The 22,538-nt window shown below is 40.7% G+C and overlaps 2 protein-coding genes and 1 pseudogene across 2 annotated transcripts; all 3 read left to right on the top strand.

The window, feature by feature from the left end:
• Window positions 1-3,777: 3,777 nt before the first annotated feature.
• LOC104451175 (receptor-like protein 33) lies at window positions 3,778-5,928 on the top strand. Its single transcript, XM_039314246.1, has one exon. It carries the CDS (start codon window positions 3,778-3,780, stop codon window positions 5,926-5,928), a length of 2,151 nt encoding a protein of 716 aa, XP_039170180.1.
• Window positions 5,929-7,619: 1,691 nt separating this feature from the next.
• LOC120294687 lies at window positions 7,620-7,964 on the top strand (annotated as a pseudogene).
• An 11,069-nt stretch (window positions 7,965-19,033) lies between these two features.
• On the top strand, window positions 19,034-20,158 carry LOC120294254 (receptor-like protein 33). The gene has a single exon (XM_039314245.1). The coding sequence runs from the start codon at window positions 19,034-19,036 to the stop codon at window positions 20,156-20,158; it is 1,125 nt and encodes a 374-aa protein (XP_039170179.1).
• Window positions 20,159-22,538: the final 2,380 nt, after the last annotated feature.

Below are 22,538 nucleotides of genomic sequence, written 5' to 3'. Positions count from 1 at the left end.
GCTCAACTCTTAAATACTGAAGTTGTTGCATCCATACGAGTTGGTTCAGAGTCCAATTTAGATCATTGATTGCTCACATTTGGCGCTTTCGGTTTCTATCGTAGCCTTACTGATATTGAAAGAAAACAACTGCTTGAGGCGCTCGGCTTCCAATGATCTTGCACTCTTTGTAGCCTTACTGATAATGAAAGAAAACAACTGCTTGAGGTCCTCGGTTCCGCCCTTGGTCGGTCCAGTCCTCAGTTCTAAAAATGAGGAACCGGTGCCGTCGGTGCAGTTCCGATTTGCGGGGTGGGAACCGGACTGACTGAAATCGATCACCCCTAATGCTTGTGGTTGATAATCAGCCTACGATAAGACATGGTGACCGGTGAAGGAGAAGAAAAATAAAAAATAAAAAATAAAAAAATAATTTAAAATTCAATTTTTTTATTATGATATAAAATCATGAGATTAAATCATTTCTGCAATAAAATCTAATATTAAAAAATATTTTTGGTCATATATTGCTAAATAAAAAAATTATACACTTTTCTAAAATACCATATTTGAAAAAGTAATTTTTTTATTACGAAATTTTTCTTGAAATAAATGTACCTAAAATTACTTAGATTAATTGAGTAGTGTCGAGGAAAAGCCATTACAGTGTACGGCAAGGCAATCAGCGGAATTTTCGGGGCTTTTTGTCAACCAACTTTACTTTTTCTTGTCGGCCATGTAGCGATTAGCTCGTTCTCATCGACTACCGACGCTTTGCTTTTCGGTCTTCCAAGGCGTAATATAAATAATTTCAACTTTTAGAAAAGAAAGAGAGCCATTCTTCTTCTTTTCACACATGGTGTTGGGAGATAGAGAGAGAGCTATCGATCGGCCAAGCAAATCAACCATGTCTAGCTCAGCCGCAGGAAGTTACCAGGAAGATAGAGTGGCAGGTGTTCGTGAGCTTTAGAAGACTCGGTTCTCACCAGTCACCACCAATAGCATTTTGACTTTATGGTCTTCGTTGTGATATATTACCACTTTCTGCTTTAACTATTTTCTCGTGCATTTGGTCGGTTTCTTATTGCTACTCCTTTAATGAATGACAGAGAAGAGAGAGGCCCAAGCACAACGTTCGAGACAAAGCTATAACCCAGCAGCGACGAAGCTGAGTTTTAGAGTCGCTTATCCCTCTTTCGAGTTTTATCAGTATTCGTGAGTAAGCAACATCAAATGGCAACATGCACATTTGCAATCTGTAACCTGATGTTCATAAGTCGACCAGCAAAGAGAAATGCTAGCTCAAATTGTCTCAACATAAATAGTTTTTTTAATTTTGAATTTTTGCTTCTAAAAAATCAGAGGAAAAGTAGATGCCATGATTCAAACACACGGAAAATCAAACTGGACCAAAATATAAAATTTTCCTTAAGAAAGCAAAAATAAAACTACAGAGATTAGTTAAATGAGTAGCGTTGAGGAAAAGCCATTGCCGTGCAGGGCAAGGCAATCAGCGTAATTTTGGGGCTTTTTGTCAACCGACTCTACGTTTTTTATTGTCGGCCATATAGCAATTTTCCCGTTCTCATCGACTACCAGCGCTTTGCTTTTCGGTCTTCCAAGGCGTAATATAAATAATTTCAACTTTTAGAAAAGCAAGAGAGCCATTCTTCTTTCCAATGGACCGAACCTTACGAGTAACTTCATCCTTGGATGGGACCTGAAACCGATAGAGACTTTTTGATCTCTTTCAACCTCTGCAACACTCGGGTCCGTCATCCTTCACCATACGCCGAATGAAGTTTACGAGGAATTTTTCTTTTACAGCATCTGACGTACGAACAAAGATGCAGAATTGGGTGTAATCGAGGACGCCCTTGCATGGAACCTCAATATCATCACTTGTGTTGTTAGTTATTGTAACTGCAACATATTTGACAAGCATTTTATCAAACTTAAAAGACATTTCGTCAGTTTATCTTAATTGAATTGTAATTGGAATCTCCATAGCATCCATTTCATGCGAAATAGGAAGATTTGAATGGCTTGCGAGAACTTCAACAAGGATGGAGAAAAGGGAAGCCAAATGGATGAAGAAGCCAAAGCGGAAAGCATTAGATTTCGTGGATTGTGAAATTGCTGAGAAGATGTCCAATTAAACCATGGGCCATGTAGATCAAGGAATGGAAAAATGATAAGCTTGAAATGCCATTCGCAAATTGCATCTTTTACTTGCAAGTGAACAGTAGATCTTGGACTTATACCTATTATCTCACTTGTCTACAATAGTAAAAGGGTATCAGAGATTCAATGTTATTTTACTAGAAAATGTTCATAAATGGTCATTTTCTTCATTATGGATTATTCAAATTTGTATAATAGATGGAAATGATTGGAGCCACGTTTTTCTATGAATTGATAGTTGCCACCATAGACTTGACTGATATGTCTTTCAAGAAAAGTGAAGAAGGCTTCCACATCATTTACAGTAGAAAAATCCTACTCCATGCTAGACATGATGTTGCAAGTAAAAACAATTAATAAAGTTAAACTTTCTAACACTAATTTGTCATTGTCCATCTAGAATGGATGTCTAAAAACTCCCCCACCGTCTGTCCTTTATGCGTTCAGCCAAGGAAGAAATTCTATGGCAGTTTGAATTTTCCAAACCCAAGTAAACCCCACCACCGAAGACTTTGACCCCATTAACCACTTTTGAAGAAGACTTTGACTTTTGTAAGATTATAATTAAGTGCATCGCTGTCTTGAAGGCATTATGCTTGACCAAAAGACATGGAATTCTATCGATCCCTCTGTTTTCTCTTTTGTCTTTCTGGGCAATTGTTATTAAGCCTTCCTTTCTCCATAGCGCAATTATGTCGTCCGGTCCAAAGTGATGCCTTACTTCGGTTCAATGATTCCCTCACAGTTGAAACCGATACAAACTCAGATTGTGATCCAAAGATGACTACATGGAAGAACGGCTTGGATTGCTGCTCGTGGGACGGTGTCACCTGTGACAATGTAAGGTAACATTATCGGCCTCGATCTTTCATATAGCTGTCTGCAGGGGACCCTTCGTTCTAACAGTTCACTCTTTGCACTTTGCCATCTTCAGAGCCTCAACCTTGCTTTTAACAATTTTTGTTTCTCACATATTTTGCCTGAACTAAGTGTGTTTGCTGAACTGAGGCACCTCAATCTCTCTAATTCCAATTTTTCAGGTTTAGTTCCTGTTGAAATTTCTTTCATTTCTAAACTTGTTTTACTTGATCTCTCTTGGAACAATCAGCACAATGGTATTTTTGAGGCACTTAAGATTGAAAATACTGGTTTCAAAATCCTTGTTCAAAATTTGACAGAGTTGAGGGAACTTAACCTTGAATACATAGACATGTCTACTGTTTCGCTCAGTTCTTTCGTGAATTTATCATCATCCTTGACATTTTTCAGTGCGGTTGAGTGCAAGTTACGGGGGAACTTCCGCCCAACATTTTTAGCTTGCCAAACCTCCTTGATCTCAGATTGGATTCCAATGATTTAACGGTTTCTTTTCCGAAGTCTAATTGGAGCAAGTCTCTTGAATCCTTAACCCTCTCGTATACAAGCATTTCAAGCAAAATACCCGATTCAATCGGTGAATTCAAGAATTTAAAAACTCTGCATCTTAGAAACTGCACATTGACAGGATCGATTCCCTCATCGCTTGTGAACTTAACAAAATTAACCAATTTGGACCTTTCATGCAATGAATTAACTGGTCATATCCCGTCATTGGTTGTAAAGCTTGAACAACTCATGGATGTAGACCTTTCTTTGAACAACTTCATTGGTGTTTTAGACTTGGGAGTCTTTTCGACACTGAAAAATCTGCAAGTCCTTCATCTTACAGTTGAGCTAAATCTAATGTATAACAGTATGAATCACACATTTCCGAAGCTTGAGACTTTGGCCTTGCCTTCCTGCAACTTGACCGAGTTCCCTCATTTTCTGAACTCTTTAAAAATGCTAAGAGAATTAGATCTCTCCAAAAACAAGATTGGCGGTCAGATACCGAGATGGTTTTGGGATGTAGGGAAAGGTACCCTACAGTCTCTTGATATTTCTAGTAACCATATTGAGGGAGGCATACAACAATTTCCTTGGAAAGAGTTGATCAATGTTGACCTTAGAGACAACTTATTCCAGGGCCCGCTTCCAATTCTACCACTCCCTATAGTCGACTTTTCAGCCACCGACAATCGCTTCAGTGGAGAGATTCCCTCTTCCATTTGCAAATTAAGCTTCCTTCAATATCTATCGTTGGCTCGTAACAATCTCTCTGGCTCTATTCCACAATGCTTGGGAAATTTAACCAACCTCATGTATCTAGAATTGAGTGCCAATAAGTTTGAAGGGACATTGCCGCGGTCTTTAGACAGTTGTGCATCATTGGCCTTGCTAAACGTCAGTCACAACAGAATCAACGATACTTTTCCAAAGTGGTTGCTAGAAGCCCCCTCATTGGAGGTCATCAATCTTCAATTCAATGAATTCCATGGCCAAATCGATCCTCCAACTGTTCCATTTCATCCCTCCAATCTTTTCTTCTTTCTCATATCAAACAATAATTTAGGGGGTCAATGGCCTGAAGAATATTTTCTCCATAAGTTGAATCTCCTGATTATTGATCTGTCCAACAATAGATTCGAAGGTCCTCTTCCAATTCCACCGCCCACCGCTCTCTTGTATTTCATTGCAAACAACAAGATTGGTGGAAAGGTTTCCCCTTTGATATGCAATGCCACTGAGCTCAGAGTTCTCGACTTGTCCAATAATAGTTTGATGGGCACCTTGCCAGAGTGCTTGATGAGCTTTAGCAAAAATCTCTCGGTCCTCAACCTTCGCATGAACATGATTCATGGTGTGATCCCTAGAAAATTTGTTGAGGATAACAAACTAAGGACCATCGACCTCAGTCAGAATCGATTTGAAGGGACATTGCCATGGTCCTTATTACATTGTGAAAATTTGGAAGTTTTGGATCTCGGCAATAATAGAATGAAGCATACATTCCCTCATTGGTTGGGAACCCTTCCCAAGCTACAGGTTCTTGTTTTGAGGTCCAACATGTTCTATGGCTTCGTGAGTAGTCCTAGAGAAGCTCGCTCATTTTCTGAATTGCGCATCTTCGACCTATCCAACAACAATCTGAGTGGTCCTTTGCCCGTAAGTTATATTATGAAGCTTACTGCCATGATGTATCAGGATAAAAGACAGGGCAAGCCGCAATATATGGGAGATGGTAGTTATCAAGATTCAGTCATGGTGACCATGAAAGGACTTGACATGCGCTTGGTGAAAATTCTAACTGTTTTCACGAGTATCGACTTATCGAGCAACCATTTTGGTGGGGAGCTTCCCGTTCATATTGGAAACCTAAAGTCGCTCAAAGGGCTAAACCTTTCCCACAACAATCTCATGGGCTATATCCCTCTGTCTACTGGCAATTTGAGTGAACTCGAATGGCTAGACCTCTCTTCAAACAAGTTCACTGGAAGGATTCCTCAAGAACTAGCGGATTTGACGTATCTTGCATTCTTGAACCTCTTAGAGAATCAGCTCATCGGACCTATTCCTCAAGGAAGGCAATTCAACACATTCAAGAGCGACTCGTTTGCCATGAATCCTAGACTATGTGGATTTCCATTGCCAGAGACATGCACAAACAATCCACGAGAAATTCCACCAGTAACCATTCTTCGAGAAAATGATATAGGGCATGGAAGCTGGTTTGAGTGGAAAGCCATATTGATGGGTTATGGGTGTGGAACTGTAGCTGGAGTCTCTCTAGGATACATTGTTCTCGGATCTAGAAAATTTGAATGGCTCGCGGGGTTGCTTGAAAGGAAAGGAGCTAATATGAGAAAGAAGTGGAGGAGGAATGCTCGTAGATCTTATCAAAGATGAGAATCTCGACTATCCATTCTTTGTGTTGTAATATGATGAGTAAATCTGTTGAGGTGCCATGAGACCGAATGAGACCGATTACATGCTTATTATTTTGGCCTTTTTATCATTTAAGTGTAGTCTTATCCAAGTGAACAAAGTAAGATCTAATTTATCCCTGCTTCTTGTGGGAACTTATTTCTTTCCTTTTTTCAAGGTATAATATCGAAACCATAAGAAAAGGGAGACATGATTCACTTTTGGTTTAATATATAGGCTAGTGTCAAGGTACACATGACAAGTGTGCGTGATTGCCGGTGTCTTTAGGAATTGCGTGATTATTTAATATAGGCTACTTCTTTTCAATTTTGTAAGGAAAAGAATAAGTTATTTCAGGAATTGCTGGTGTCTCTGAAGAGCTCGTCTCCTATCCATCCACCTTCACCGGTTCCGACCTTCGACGTAACATAGAACTCCCTCCCTTCTGCTCGGATTCATGGCTTAAGGTCCTGAAGTGACTAGGTCTCGCTCGAGATCTGTTCGTTGGCCTGTGACTCTGATCCTTAACGACAATCGGAGCCTCCGTCATCGATCCAGTTGCTAGTCGCAGCTTCATTTTTGTCCATTAACAATGCAACGCTCTTACCCTGTTATACTTTTTTTCTGATGAAGGAGAATAGCCGAAATAGCATGTTTCGGAATCAACTTTTTCCGAGTCTATGTTAACGATTAGACGTATCCCAGACTGTTTTTGGGTGGATGTGATCCGAGTTCGTTGATGCTCAATTTTATTTTCCCGAAGGGAATACGCACGCACACGTTTGGGGAAGAGAGGAGAATTCGCTCTAGAGGGCTCTCGTTCTCTCCTGCTCGTGGCTCTCATTGACTTGCAGCCACCGGCAGCTCTTTCCTCAGCACGGCCGTTCGTAATCGGTTGCTCGGTCATCGCTCCTCCGGCTTGTGCCGTCACTTCTTGCTCACAGCGACGGAGGGCGAGAATTCCTTTCTCGGCTCTCAATTCTCCTCCTGCAATATGGTTGTCGGACGCCCCAACTTCTTCCTCTGGTTTGAGGTCGCCACTCAGTTCATCACCAGAAACTTACCTCCAGCTTACCGGTGCTCGCCTCAACTCTAAATCACCTCTATTCTTTTCCACCTCTATGTCGCTACCCGTAGTTTGTCCAATCGCAGATTTCGCCTCGTCGGAAGGGATCGACACGACCTTTCTGAGCTTAGTCACGAAACTGTCTCTTGGGTTTTTGGTTTTCTCTCGTTCGGAAGAAGTTTGGTCCAAGTCTTCAGAAAAGGAAGCCGAGCGGAATCTCTCTCTGCTGTCCTCGCTCCGCCCTTCACGCGAGGCTCAGCTTGGAGCGATATCATCTCATTTTCAAATCGTACGCAATTTCAAGGTTGAGATGAAACGGTGAAATTGAGTAAATAATACAAGTGATTGTTTTTGGAAAAATATTATTTCAGCTTTTCATGAAATAAAAGCACCCTCAGGGCCTCAGTGACCTATTTATAAGGATCTTGTTTCTCCATTGGTTCTATTTGTAAGGACCCATCTACGGTCTCCTGCACCGCAAGCTTAACTTAAAGACGGAATGGAAAAGATGAACATTCTATTTTTCGGATTATGTTCCCTTTTATCTGATGTTGGTGCTTTGGTTCTAGCCATTCGAAGTTCGTGATATTGATTACACAACTCAGAGATGGTTATCCCACCGCCAGCTAAGTCACCGAGAATAATAAACTTTCTCAAGCCTTACATTCTGAAAATGCACTTCACTAACAAGTTCGTAAGTGCCCAAGTGATCCATTCCCCTACTGCGACTGTCGCGTTTCAGCGAGCTCACGGGAGAAGGCTTTGAGACCGAGCATGGAGTCGGCTTGAGACATGGCCGCAGCTGCGAAGATAAGAAAGATACCGGGAGAGAGGCTGCTGCTCAAGGGCATCGCTGCTGTTGAAGTCTCACTTGAAAAGAGAACAAAAGTATCAAGGCAAAGTTAAGGCGGTCATCGATTCTGTGAGTGAAGCAAGTGTGAAGTTGCTTTGAGAACTCCTGAACTTATTGGCTGTATTTGTTTTAAGACTTGTGATCTTTGTTCGAAGTAATCTTCACTTGAGAAAGATTGAAAGAGAGTGCATGAACTTTTTATGTTGGAGGCTGCTTATATTGATTTCTTCTTTGTAAGAATATAAGCATATTGAATGTTTGGGCATGTATGCATCTGAGCATGTGATTTGGCGTGTTTGGATAGATTATCGGGGTGAGAATGATTGAAAATGATGAGCCTGCCGCTCAACTCTTAAATACTGAAGTCGTTGCATCCATACAAGTTGGTTCAGAGTCCAATATAGATCATTGATTGCTCACATTTGGCGCTTTCGGTTTCTATCGGAGCCTTACTGATATTGAAAGAAAACAACTGCTTGAGGTCCTCGGTTCTGCCCTTGGTCGGTCTGGTCCTCGATTCCAACAAAAATGAGGAACCGGTGCCGTTTGTCCGGTTCCCGATTTTGGGGAGGGAACTAGACTAACTGGGAACTGATCACCTCTAATGCCCGTGGTTGATAATTGGCCTACGCTAAGGCCTGGTGACTGGCGAAGGGGAAGAAAAAAATTAGTTAAAAATTCAATTTTTTATTATGATATAAAATCATGAGATTAAATCACTTTTACGATAAAATCTAATATTAAAAAATATTTTTGCTCATATATCGCTAAATAAGAAAATTACACACTTTTCTAAAATATGATTTTTGAAAAAGTAATTTTTTATTATGAAATTTTCCTCAAAATAAATACACCTAAAATTACGTACATTAATTGAGTAGTGTTGAGGAAAAGCCATTACCGTGTATGGCAAGGCAATCAACGGAATTTTCGGGGCTTTTTGTCAACCAACTTTACTTTTTCTCGACGGCCATGTAGCAATTAGCTCGTTCTCATCGACTACCGACGCTTTGCTTTTCGGTCTCCCAAGGCGTAATATAAATAATTTCAACTTTTAGAAAAGAAAGAGAGCCATTCTTCTTTCCACACATGGTGTTGGGAGATAGACAGAGAGCTATCGATCGGCCGAGCAAATCAACCATGTCTAGCTCAGCCGCAGGAAGTTACCAGGAAGATAGAGTGGCAGGTGTTCGTGAGCTTTAGAAGACTCGGTTCTCACCACCAATAGCATTTTGACTTTATGGTCTTCGTCGTGATATATTACCACTTTCTGCTTTAACTATTTTCTCGTGCATTTGGTCGGTTTCTTATTGCTACTCCGTTAATGAATGACAGAGAAGAGAGAGGCCCAAGCACAACGTTCGAGACAAAGCTATGACCCAGCAGCGACGAAGCAGAGTTTTAGAGTCGCTTATCCCTCTTTCGAGTTTGAAAGAAGATGAGAAGGAGATAGTCGAGAGAAGAGAACGGGAGAATTTTCTATTGTATTTTGTATATCGATCAATGTACAATGTTTACATTGTTTATAATACAAAGTCTGTATATGAAAAGCAAGTAAATATTTTACAATATTTGTATCCGATTAGATCCGATACTAATTGGATGTAGATCCGATACTAAATAGATGTAATTGATCTTTGGATGATATTGTAAATCTTCACGCGTATCTTCCAACACTCCCCCTCAAGCTGGTGGCTTGTAGATATCCAAGACGCCTAGCTTGTTTAGAAGATACGTGTGGTGACTTTGACACAAGGGTTTGGTGAATACGTCCGCTGGTTGCTCTTCTGTTCGGATCCCCAGTGTCTCAATTATCCCTTGATAGATCTTTTCTCGCGTGAAATGGCAGTCCACTTCTATATGCTTCGTTCTTTCATGAACTATTGGGTTCGAGGCAAGTTTGAGGGCCGCATCGTTGTCACAAAATAATTTGGTTGGCCCTTCAATTTGTACCCCAAGATCTTGAAGCAATCCGCGCAGCCATACTATCTCACATACGGTCTTTGTCATGGCTCGATACTCTGCTTCTGCTGAGGATAATGAAACAGTTGGTTGATTCTTTGTCTTCCATGAAAGTAAAGAATCCCCTAACCTGATACAGAACCCTGTTATGGACCTCCTGCTCATCGGACGTGTCGCATAATCTGCATCGCAATATGCAGTCATTCTCATATCACATTTCTTGGAGAGAAGAATTCCAAGTCCTGGACATTTCTTCAGATACTTTACCACTTTGAGTGCTGCATTCATATGGGACTGCTTTGGGTTGTGCATAAACTGACTAAGAGTTTGTACAGCATAACTGATGTCCGGCCTGGTCATAGTCAAATAGATGAGCTTTCCAACAAGTTTCTGATAGCTCATTGAATCTTTTAGTACAGGATCAAATTCTTGAGAGATTCCAGCATCATACTCTGCTGTGGTCAATTTAATATTCTACTCTATCGGAATTACTATGGGCTTACATCCCGACAGTCCAGCTTCTGATATGATTTCTAAGGCAAATTTTCTCTGGCTGAGACATATTCCTTGATCTGAGCGAGCAATTTCTATTCCAAGAAAATACTTTGGCGACCCTAGATCTTTTATATGGAAAGTAGAGTGCAAGTATTTCTTGAAACTTTTAACAGCCTTCTCATCATTGCCCATAATCAAGATATCATCTACATATATCATCAAGTATATAGATGACGTACCTTTGGTCCATGTGAAAACAGCATAATCAAATTTGGATTGTTGAAAACCAGTAGCTATCAGGGACTCAGAAAATTTGGCTTACCATTGTCTGGATGCTTGCTTGAGCCCATATAAGGATTTGCGGAGACGACATACTTTATTCTCCCCCTGTCTCCGTAAACCCTGTGGTATGTCCATATAAATCTCTTCAACTAAATCTCCATGCAAGAATGCATTATGGACATCCATCTGATGTAATGGCCAGTCCTGGTAAGCTGCTACGGAGAGGAATGAACGGACTATAACATCCTTGGCTACGGGCGAGAAGGTTTCATGATAATCAAAACCTTCCTTCTGTGTGAAACCCTTTGCCACCAATCGGGCTTTGTACCTTTCAACCGAACCATCAGCTCGATATTTGATTTTGTAGACCTATTTGCATCCAATGGGTTTGCGATGTGGAGGTAGACTAACAAAATCCCATGTCTAATTGTCCACCAGTGCCTGCAATTCTTCTTCCATCGCTTTTTGCCATCGCGGGTCAGTACTCGCCTCTTCATAGTTTGATGGTTCTTGTTCTTCAGAAATGCGAGTAATACAACATCTATGCTCCTCGGATAACCGATCGAAGGAAACATAAGAGGAAATTGGAAAAAGAATATTTGGATTTCTCACTCCACATATGTAATCCTTGGTCCAAGTTGGAGGACGTGTTGTTCGTCCTGACTATCTTGGCTGAATGTCCTCAGAAGAAGACTGAGTTGCTGGAATATCTATAGGCAGGGACTCCAATGTAATCCTCTCATTTGGTTCTTGATCCGTGTCTTCTGCTAAAGGTGTCATTGGTATAATGGATGCAGGAGCAGTACCTGTATTAGCTGAGGAAGGGAGCATAACATATCCGGGATCATTGATGGATTCTTCGATATTGTTAGTGTGAGAATAGTCTTGTTTGTTCCTATTTGATTCCTTCATAGAAAAAGGAAAAAAATCTTCTTGGAAGGAAACATCTCTACTAACGAAGAATTCACCTGTAGAGGGATCATATATTCGGTATCCCTTCTGTAGGGTAGCATACCCCATAAATATGCAACGGCGAGCTCGTGGACCCATCTTATCCTTAGGCCCTACTATAGATGCATAGCATAGACACCCAAAAATCCTCAAATGATTAAGATATGGCTTCTTCCCAAAGAGAATTTCAAAAGGGCTTCGACCGTTAAGAACCTTGGTGGGCATACGGTTGATCAAATATGTTGCAGTCAATACACATTCCCCCCAAAAGGTATCTAGAATGGAACCCTGAAATTTTAAGGCCCTAGCTACTTCTAGCAAATGACGATGCTTCCTTTCCACTATTCCATTTTGTTGAGGTGTGTATATGCAAGAACTCTCATGCAGAATCCCTTGAGATGATAATAAAGTCGTACACTCATGATTGAAAAACTCTTTCCCATTGTCTATCCTAATTTTTTGAATAGTTTTCCCAAATTGAGTTTTCGACAGAGAGAGGAAAGTCTTTAAGTATGAAATGACTTTACTCTTAGATTGCATGAGGAAAATCCATGTAGCCCTTGAATGATCATCCACAATGGTAAGAAAGAAACGAGAGCCATCATGATTCAGTGTATGATACGGTCCCCAAACATCCATATGAAGTAAAGAGAAAATGTCAGTTGCACGACTTTTGCTCAATGGAAAAGGGTTGCGTGATTGCTTTGCAAGTGGGCAAATATGACATTGAGAATAGGGAAATGAGGAACTATGACCCAATCTGGAATGGAAAATGAAATTTTTATCATTGGTAGTCAGATTACACAATGATTGTTTATTGCAATGAAAAAAATCCAGATTCTTAGGTGAACTTCTCCAGAAAAATAGTCCATCTGATAGATTACCCCATATCATCAGTTTCCCAGTCGAAAGGGCCTGAAATTGACAACTATCAGCATTGAAGGAAACTTGACATGAGTTCTCCTTACAGGCTCTAGACACAGATATAAGATTGAACTGGAACAGAGGAATATATAAGACATTGGTGAGAATGATTTCAGAACTAAGATTAACTGTCCCGGTTGTAGTAACATGAGCAGTATTCCCATTTGGTAATTGCACTATAATGGGATTATCCAGTTCTTTATTAATAGTGGTAAACAATGTTTTCTCACATGCAATTTGATCACTAGCTCCAAAATCAACAATCCAAGTATTTCTCGATATATTGTTTATTCGACAATGAGAAATACCTATAAAGCTGCCCCCCTTTTTTTGAATATCCAATTTGTGTAGTGCCTGCATCAACTGCTCATATTCAGCATGAGTGATAGGATGATTTGTACCCGCCTGTCCTGTAAGTTGATATGCTGCTGCTGATATTTCTTTGCACTTTTTTTCATCGGGTTTGCCATGCAGCTTCCAGCAATTCTCTATGGTGTGATGAGGTCGTCTGCAGAATTCACAATATAATTTGGCCTTGTTTTTTGGATTCGGCCCATAGGAATTAGACCCATAAGAGTTCGGCCCAAAAGAATTGGGCCTGCGAGAATTAGGCCCATACGGATTTGGCCCATGGTTTCGCGAAAGGTTCCCACCGTTGGATCCTTTAATGAGCAAACCATCTCCACCGTCCAGATCTCCATGTGTTCACGCCCCTCTCCAGCTGTCCGATCACTGCGTGCGATCGTGACCGTCCGCGGCAGAGCCTTTAAAAGGCTTAGCCTCCGCGAACCTTAGGGTTTCATCGCACTTCCTGTCTAGGGTTCGCGAAGCTCTCTCCATTCTTGCGGCGAGGGCTAGGGTTTCCGCCCCCTTTCCTTCGGTTGAAGCAAGCCTTTGGCTTTCTTCTTGCATGGCAAGTTGAAATATTCGGCCGATCGAGGGTGCTGGCTCCATCGCGAGTGTCTGTGACCTGAAATGGAGGTAAGAATCATTAAGGATAAGGAGAAATCGAGTCGATTTCTCCCTGTCTTTTATCGCCTTATACTGTTGAATGGTTGTTTCGGGTCCGTTTAGTTTCTCCTTCGCTGCTTCTAGCTCGTTCCAGAGCGCTGACAGCTTGTTGAAGCACGTTGTCACAGACGTGTTTCCTTGCTTCAGTTCGGTAAGAGCTTGATGTAGCGAGAAGATTCTCGCCCGATCCAGTTTCCCGTACATTTCTCTTATATTGTCCCAAAAAAATTTCGAATCTTCTGTTGGGGGCAACCCAGCTGCTATCTCTGGGCTGATGCAATTGCCTATCCACGTCCTGACCAATTGATTGCACTTTTTCCATTGTCGCCCTAATTTCTCATCAGTTGGAACCGGGACGGTTCCGTCGATAAATCCCTCTTTGTCTTTTGTTACGAGGGCTCGACGGAATTCACGTGCCCAATTCGAGTAATTTTCGGATCCTGTGAGGGGGTGACTAATAAGCTACAACTCTGGTTCGTCGGCGTTGGATACATATAGCGCGTCTCTGGGTTCTAGACGACCCATGGCGGCCGCGAATGGAAAGGGTATGAACCCTGTTGGGAATCCTGGATTTGTAGACTGTCCCACACTCAAATTTTTTTATTCTCTCGTTTGCTCAGGGCCGATGGCTGTGCCTGCCCCAGTGTTGGCCGGTAGGCCTCCATCGGTTTGCACACTCTGGTAGCCCGGCTGTGATGTACCTGGGTTTAATCCCTGGATCCATGGGTATGGCATCCATTGATAAGGATACCCCGAGAAAGGTAACCCTTGATTGAACTGAGCCGGATTTTGTTGCCACTGTGTGTGTTGAAATGGTGTTTGACCTTGGCTGGGATGTTCTGTTCAACAATGGATGAGTCTGATCTGGACGAAACATGTGGTGTCGACTGATCTCCAGAGGGTAAGGTGAATTCTTGTGGGTTGGTCATGATGAAATTCTGTTTTGTAGATTGATTCTTTTTGCAGATTCCGAATTCCTCCCGAAGACTGCTCTGTTCTGCAAGAGTTGCAGCAACAAAGACAGAAAGGAAAAAGAAGGCAATTCGAACAGGGATGCGGAAGCTAGGTCAGAATCAGAGGCCGCTCTGATACCATGAAAGAAGATGAGAAGGAGATAGTCGAGAGAAGAGAACGGGAGAATTTTCTATTGTATTTTGTATATCGATCAATGTACAATGTTTACATTGTTTATAATACAAAGTCTATATATGAAAAGCAAGTAAATATTTTACAATATTTGTATCTGATTAGATCCGATACTAATTGGATGTAGATCCGATACTAAATGGATGTAATTGATCTTTGGATGATATTGTAAATCTTCACGCGTATCTTCCAACAAAGTTTTATCAGTATTCGTGAGTAAGCAACATCAAATGGCAACATGCACATTTGCAATCTATAACCTGATGTTCATAAATTGACAAGTGAAGAGAAATATTAGCTCAAATTGTCTCAACATAAATAGTTTTTAATTTTGAATTTTTGCTTCTAAAAACCAGAGGAAAAGTAGATGCCATGATTCAAACACACGGAAAATCAAACTGGACCAAAAAAAATAAAATTTTCCTTAAGAAAGCAAAAATAAAACTACAGAGATTAGTTAAATGAGTAGTGTTGAGGAAAAGCCATTGCCGTGCAGGGCAAGGCAATCAGCGTAATTTTGGGGCTTTTTGTCAACCGACTCTACGTCTTTTATTGTCGGCCATATTAGCAATTTTCTCGCTCTCATCGACTACCAGCGCTTTGCTTTTCGGTCTTCCAAGGCGTAATATAAATAATTTCAACTTTTAGAAAAGCAAGAGTGCCATTCTTCTTCTTTTCACACATGGTGTTGGGAGAGAGAGGGAGAGAGCTATCGATTTACCAAGCGAATACCATGGCTAGCTCAGCCGCAGGAAGTTACCAGGAAGATAGGGTGGCAGGTGTTTGTGAGCTTCAGAAGATCCCATTCTCACCACCGATAGCATTTGCCTTTATAGTCTTCGTCGTGATATATTACGACCTTCTGCTCTAACTATTTTATCATAGATCCATGATGGCATGTGGGCGGTTTCCTAATTGCTACTCCGTTGATGAATGACAGAGAAGAGATAGGTCCAAGCACAACGTTACTGGTAGGATCTCCTACAGTTGTTGCATCATCAGCTTCACCGAGTTCTTATCGTCATCTCAGCATCAGGAGCTAAATTCATACAATTCTTTTCAACAAACGCAAGACAATCCAATTTTCGCTTGGAATAATTAATCCAACGGATGAGTGTAAAAGCGTCGTTCACATGTCTCAAGGTGGTCTCCATTGCACGATGAAGAACGCGGCATTACAAATTGGTCTTGGCATGAGAACACTGTAATTTTAAAACATATTTTATCATATCCAAACCAAAACAAAAACCAAATAGTTGATCACTTAACTAAACATTACTCGAGGATTAAAATTTTTATTTATGTTGTTCTACAGATTTGTTGAAAAAAATTCAGCAAACATTTATCGTGAGTAGGTAATATGAAGAGATTTATTGTAGAAAGAAAATGGACATAGGCGAGCATCGAATTGAATAATTAAAATGATTGTTTTCTTCATTATGATTTATTCAAATTTGTCTATAAGACAGTAATGATTAGAGCCACGCGTTTCTATGAAATGAGAATTGCTGCCATAGACTTGACTAACTCCTCATTAAAAAAAAGTGGAGAAGGCGTCCACATTGTGTACAAGTAGAAAAATCCTATTTCATGCTAGATATGATATTTCAAGTCAAAACAATTAATAAAGTTCAACATTCTAGCATTAATGTGTCAATGCCCATCTAACATGGATGCTCTGAAAACTCTTCCACTGTCCTTTTAGCATTTAGCCAAGGAAGAAATTCTGTGGCACTAAGAATTTTCCACACCCAAGTAAACCCCACCAAAGATTTTGACCCCAACAATGACATTTGATGAAGACTTTGACTTCTTAACGATTCTAATTAATGCACTGCTATCTTAGAGGCGTTGTGCTCTACCAAAAAACATGGAATTTTACAAGTCTCTGTATTTTCTATATAATGAAAAATTGCCATCATAGTCATGCAATGTTATGAATTATTCAAAGTTATATGCTGAACGGTGATTACCAGAGTCACGCATATCTATGAAATGAAAGTTGCCACCATAAACTTGACCAATATGCCTTTCAAGAAAAAACGAAGAAGGCTTCCATATCTTGGATATGTAGAAAAATCCTATTCCATGCTTGATGTGACATTGCAAGTAAAAACAATTAATAAAGTTCAATTTTCTAGCACTAATTTGTCAATGCCCATTTGGAATGGATGCCCTGAATAGTTCTCCACTTTTGTGCGTTCGACCAAGGAAGAAATTCTATGGCTTTAAGAATTTTCCACAGCCAAGTAAACTCCACCAAAGACTTTGACCCCGACAACCACGTTTCAAGAAGACTTTGACATCTTAATGATTATAATTAAGTGCACCACTGTCTTAGAGGCATTGTGCTCAATCAAAAAACATGGAATTCTACCAGTCCCTCTGTTTTCTCTTTTGTCTTTCTGGGCAATTGTTATTAAGCCTTCCTTTCTCCATAGCGCAATTATGTCGTCCGGTCCAAAGTGATGCCTTACTTCAGTTCAATGATTCCCTCACAGTTGAAACTGATACAAACTCAGATTGTGATCCAAAGATGACTACATGGAAGAACGGCTTGGATTGCTGCTCGTGGGACGGTGTCACCTGTGACAATGTAACGGGTAACATTATCGGCCTCGATCTTTCATATAGCTGTCTGCAGGGGACCCTTCGTTCTAACAGTTCACTCTTTGCACTTCACCATCTTCAGAGTCTCAACCTTGCCTTGAATGATTTCCGTACCTCACCCATTTTGCCTAAATTAAGTGTTTTCACAAAACTGAGGCACCTCAATCTCTCTTATTCTAATTTTTTCAGGTCTAGTTCCTGTTGAAATTTCTTTGCTTTCTAAACTTGTTTTGCTTGATCTCTCTTTTAACTATGAAGGTGGTCCTGCACCATGTCTTAAGATCAAAGATATTGGCTTCAAAATGCTTGTTCAAAACTTAACGGGGTTGAGGAAGCTTGACCTTGGTTGGGTAGACATGTCCACTGTTTTGCCTAGTTCCTTCTTGAATTTATCATCCTCCTTGATGTTTTTCGGTGCGTCTAGATGTGGTTTACGAGGGGAACTTCCACCCAACATTTTTAGCTTGCCAAACCTCCTTCATCTCAGTTTGGATGAAAATGATTTTACGGTTTCTTTTCCGAAGTCTAATTGGAGCAAGTCTCTTGAATCCTTAACCCTCTCTTTTACAAGTACCTTGGGAAAAATACCCGATTCAATTGGTGAATTGAGGAATTTAAAAGCTCTAGATTTTAGATATTGCACAATGACAGGATCAATTCCCTCATCGCTTGTGAACTTAACAAGATTAACCAAGTTGGACCTTTCATCCTATGAATTTACTGGTCATATCCCGTCATTTGTTGTCAAGCTTGAACGACTCATACATCTAGACCTTTCTTTTAATTATTTCACCGGTGTTTTAGACTTGGGTGTCTTTTCAACATTGAAAAATTTGCAAGGCCTTGGTCTTTCAGTAGAGTTAAATCTAGCATACAACGGTATGAATTACACATTTCCGAAGCTTAAGGCTTTAACCTTGCCTTCCTGCAACTTGACCAAGTTTCCTCTTTTTCTGAACTCTTTAAAAAATCTAAGCAGATTAGATCTCTCCAAAAATAAGATTGGCGGTCAGATACCGAGATGGTTTTGGGATGTAGGGAAAGGGTCACTACAGTATCTTGATATTTCTAGGAACCTTATTGAGGGAGGCATACAACAATTTCCCTAGAAAGAGTTGATCTATGTTGACCTTAGCAACAACTTATTCCAAGGCCCACTTCCAATTCCAACACTTCCTATATTAGTCTTTCGAGCCACCAACAATGGCTTCAGTGGAGAGATTCCATCTTCCGTTTGCAAATTAAGCTCCCTTACAATTTTAAATTTGGCTCATAACAATCTCTCTAGCTCTATTCCACGATGTTTGACAAATTTAACCAACCTCTGGGAACTAGACTTGAGTGCCAACAAGTTTGACGGGACATTATCGTGGTCTTTAGACAATTGTGCATCATTGATGATTCTAAACATCAGTCACAACAAAATCAACGATACTCTTCCGTAGTGGTTGCTAGAAGCACCCTCATTAAAAACACTCGATCTTCAGTTAAATGAATTCCATGGCCAAATCGATCTTCCAACTGCTCCATTTCTTCCCTCCATTCTTTCTACCTTTTCCATATCTAACAATAATTTAAGGGGTCAATGGCCCGAAGAATATTTTCTCCATTGGTTGAACCTGGCGACGCTTGATCTATCCAACAACAGATTTGAAGGTCCTCTTCCGATTCCACCACCCATCACTCAAATCTATTCCATTGCAAACAATAAGATTGGTGGAAAGGTTTCCCCTTTGATATGCGATGCCATTAAGCTCAGAGTCCTCGACTTGTCCAATAATAGTTTGATGGGCACCTTGCCAGAGTGCTTGATGAGCTTTAGCAAAAATCTCTCGGTCCTCAACCTTCGCATGAACATGATTCACGGTGTGATCCCTAGAAAATTTGCTGAGGATAGCAAATTAAGGACTATCGACTTTAGTCGGAATCAATTTGAAGGGACATTGCCACCGTCCTTGCTACGTTGTGAAAATTTGGAGGTTTTGGATCTCGGCAACAATAGAATCAAGGATACGTTCCCTGATTGGTCGGGAACCCTTCCCAAGCTACAGGTTCTTGTTTTGAGGTCCAATTTGTTCCATGGCTTCATAAGTAGTCCTAGAGAAGCTCACTCATTTTCTAAATTGCGCATTTTTTACCTATCCAACAACAATCTGAGCGGTCCTTTACCGGTTAGATATATTATGAAGCTCACTGCCATGATGAATCGGGATAAAAGACGAGGCAAGCTGCAATATATGGGAGATGATTATTATCAAGATTCAGTCATGGTGACCATGAAAGGACTAGAGATACAATTGGTGAAAATTCTGACTGTTTTCACGAGTATCGACTTATCAAGCAACCATTTTGGTGGGAAGCTTCCCGTGGATATTGGAAACCTAAAGTCGCTCAAAGGGCTAAACTTTTCCCACAACAATCTCACAGGCTATATCCCTCCGTCTACTGGGAATTTGACTGAACTCGAATGGCTAGATCTCTCTTCAAACAAGTTCATTGGAAGGATTCCTCCGGAACTAGCGGATTTGACGTCTCTTGCATTCTTGAACCTCTCAAAGAATCAGCTCATCGGACCTATTCCTCAAGGAAGGCAATTCAACACATTCAAGAGTGACTCATTTGCCGGGAATCCTGGACTATGTGGATTTCCATTGCTAGAGACATGCACAAATAGTTCACGAGAAATTCCACATGTAACCATCCTTCAAGAAAATGATACAGAGCATGGAGGCTGGTTTGAGTGGAGAGCCATATTGATGGGTTATGGGTGTGGAACCGTAGCTGGAGTCTCTCTAGGATACATTGTTCTTGGATCCAGAAAATTTGAATGGCTCGCGGGGTTGCTTGAAAGGAAAGGAGCTAATGTGAGAAAGAAGTGGAGGAGGAATGCCCATAGATCTTATCAAAGATGAGAATCTTGACTGCTTTGCATTGTAATATGATGAGTAAATCTGTTGAACTGCCATGAGACTGATTACATGCTTATTATTTTCGCCTTTTTTATCATTTAAGTGTGGTCTCATCCAAGTAAACAAAGTGAGATCTAATTTTCGTCATGTGCAAGGTTTTAAAATCCATGGCTTGACGTATGCCTAAATTTTAATGTTGGAACGCAAACATATAAAATTATGAAATGCGAAAGTTTTGATGGAAGATCCCGTCACATGCTACTGGCGTTGTACTTCTGCTCTCATGTCTTCGTAAAATTTTGCGTGCTTTTAGCTCTATTAAAACAATGCCTACCCATTGCTGACAAATTTAAAAGAAAGGAAGAACATATCCCTGAGGACATATGGAAAATAACATGTTTTTCTTTTTCTCTCTCCTGCAGCCAACCTCAGGATTAATTGCTTGACTACGTTAAAAATTCTTTTGTTAACTCAGCAGGAGACTTGCTTCAACTCCAATTGACTGCAATTCGCCCAGGAACAAGTTTTCGACAAAGATTATGAAATGAACACAGAATTTTGAGACCATGATCATTGAAAACTTAGTTATCTTCATTGCTTGCATCTAAATCCCATATACATGCAGTTACCAACAATCAGCAAACTCTTAGAACAGCTCTTAATGGATTGTACGGTTGCGGTTGTTGTACAACGGATTGCTGCGGTTCTTGTTTGAGGGGACATAGTTCTTTTGCATCTCATATATCTTCCAACAACCACATCACCTAATGCTTCCCGGCTTCTCATCTCCTCCTATGCTAGTCCCTCCTAACATAACTCATCCAGTTTCTCTTAAGTTAAGTCATTTTTAAAAGGCATGCACCATTCATTTCTTTGTTGGCCAAAAATGAATAAAGAAGACCAAGCTCGTTGTTTAGATTTGCCAAAAATTAAAAGGTTCTTTTTTCGCATACCCCACCAAAATTTTCGGAATAGTATACAAATTTTAAAATTGTATGTACATGTTACGAGGTTGCAAATGTTTCGGATTTGAAAAAGAAAAATGAAAAGTGCAAAAATCTCAAGATTCAAATTAAGTAGAAAACAAATAATGAATGTCAATCTTATAGGCCTTGCTGATCTATATATGGGAAGAAAACCAAGAGAGGGTGGGTTCTCTTCTTTGTTGCATGAAGCCATGGCATGGGCATCTTTTGTGAGTAAAAAAGGTAGAGAAGTGGGACATTAGCTGTAAGTAACGGTTTATAGGTACCCATCGAGTTCTTCAATTTTTGTTAGTGGACAAAATCAAAGTCTAAAGATATAACCTCCCGTTTATAATTTTATCCCTGTTTCTTGTGGGAACTTATTTCTTTTCTTTTTCAAGGGATAATATTAAAACCATAAAAAAGCGAGATAAAATTCACTTTTGGTTTAATATATAGGATATTGTTGAGGCGCACGCAGCATGTATGCGTGATCATCGGTTGGTAACCTTTGAAAAGAAAAGAATGGCCTTTATTAGAAATCGAGTGATTATTTAATTGAATTAATATGCAGCAGGTACTTATTAAATATGTGTGGATCGAATGATCAGTTGGTGAAGAAAAAGTAGTGGTAAGTTGTTGAAACCTAATCTTGCCCGTTCGGTGAAAAAAAGAGGAAAAAAGAAAGGAAAATAAAAGAAAATTTGAATTGGGCCGGCTCGACCTGGGCTGGTGGGCCAAGCCCGCGACTTGGCACCCGCTTGGCCTATCCCTTCTCCAGTCGGTTTTCTTCCTCATGACCCATGGCCATTCCGTCGCCACTCTTCACCGCTCGTCGCCCCGCTCCTCCCGCAATCGCAGTAAAGCTTCTGTCCGCCCCTGTTTTCTTCACCAAAGTACTTGGAGAGCTCTGCTCCTAGCCTCCTACCCATCCTCCTTCACCCATTCCGACCTTCGACGTAACACAGAACTCGCTCCCTTCTGCTCGGGTTCATGGGTTAAGGTCCTGAAGCGAATAGGTCTCGCTCGAGATCCGTTCGTTGGCCCATGACTCCGATCCTTAATGACGACCGAAGCTTCCATCGTCGATCCAGTTGCTAGTTGCGGCTTCGTTTTGGTCCATTAGCAATGCAACGCTCTGACCCTGTTGTCCTTTTTTTTCTGCTGAAGCAGAAGAGCCGAGATAGCAAGTTTCAAATTAGGATCGAATCAACTTTTTCCGAGTCTATGTTAACGATTAGACGTATCCCGAACTGTTTTTGTGTGGATTTAATCCGAGTTCGTCGATGCTCAGTTTTATTTTCCCGAAGGGAAAACGCACACACACGTTTAGGGAAGAGAGGAGAATTCGCTCTAGAGGACTCTCGTTCTTTCCTACTCGTGGCTCTCATCGGCTTGCGGCCACCGGCAGCTTTTGC

The sequence above is a fragment of the Eucalyptus grandis genome, chromosome 6 (genome assembly GCF_016545825.1).
Source record: "Eucalyptus grandis isolate ANBG69807.140 chromosome 6, ASM1654582v1, whole genome shotgun sequence".
In the NCBI taxonomy this organism is placed as follows: domain Eukaryota; kingdom Viridiplantae; phylum Streptophyta; class Magnoliopsida; order Myrtales; family Myrtaceae; genus Eucalyptus; species Eucalyptus grandis.
The sequence above is the reverse complement of the archived record's forward strand: the minus strand, read 5'-3'. Positions and strand labels throughout refer to the sequence as shown.

Coding starts and splice junctions, on each gene's coding strand:
- LOC104451175 (XM_039314246.1), top strand. CDS start 3,778: ATGGATGTAGACCTTTCTTTGAACAACTTCATTGGTGTTTTAGACTTG.
- LOC120294254 (XM_039314245.1), top strand. CDS start 19,034: ATGGGCACCTTGCCAGAGTGCTTGATGAGCTTTAGCAAAAATCTCTCG.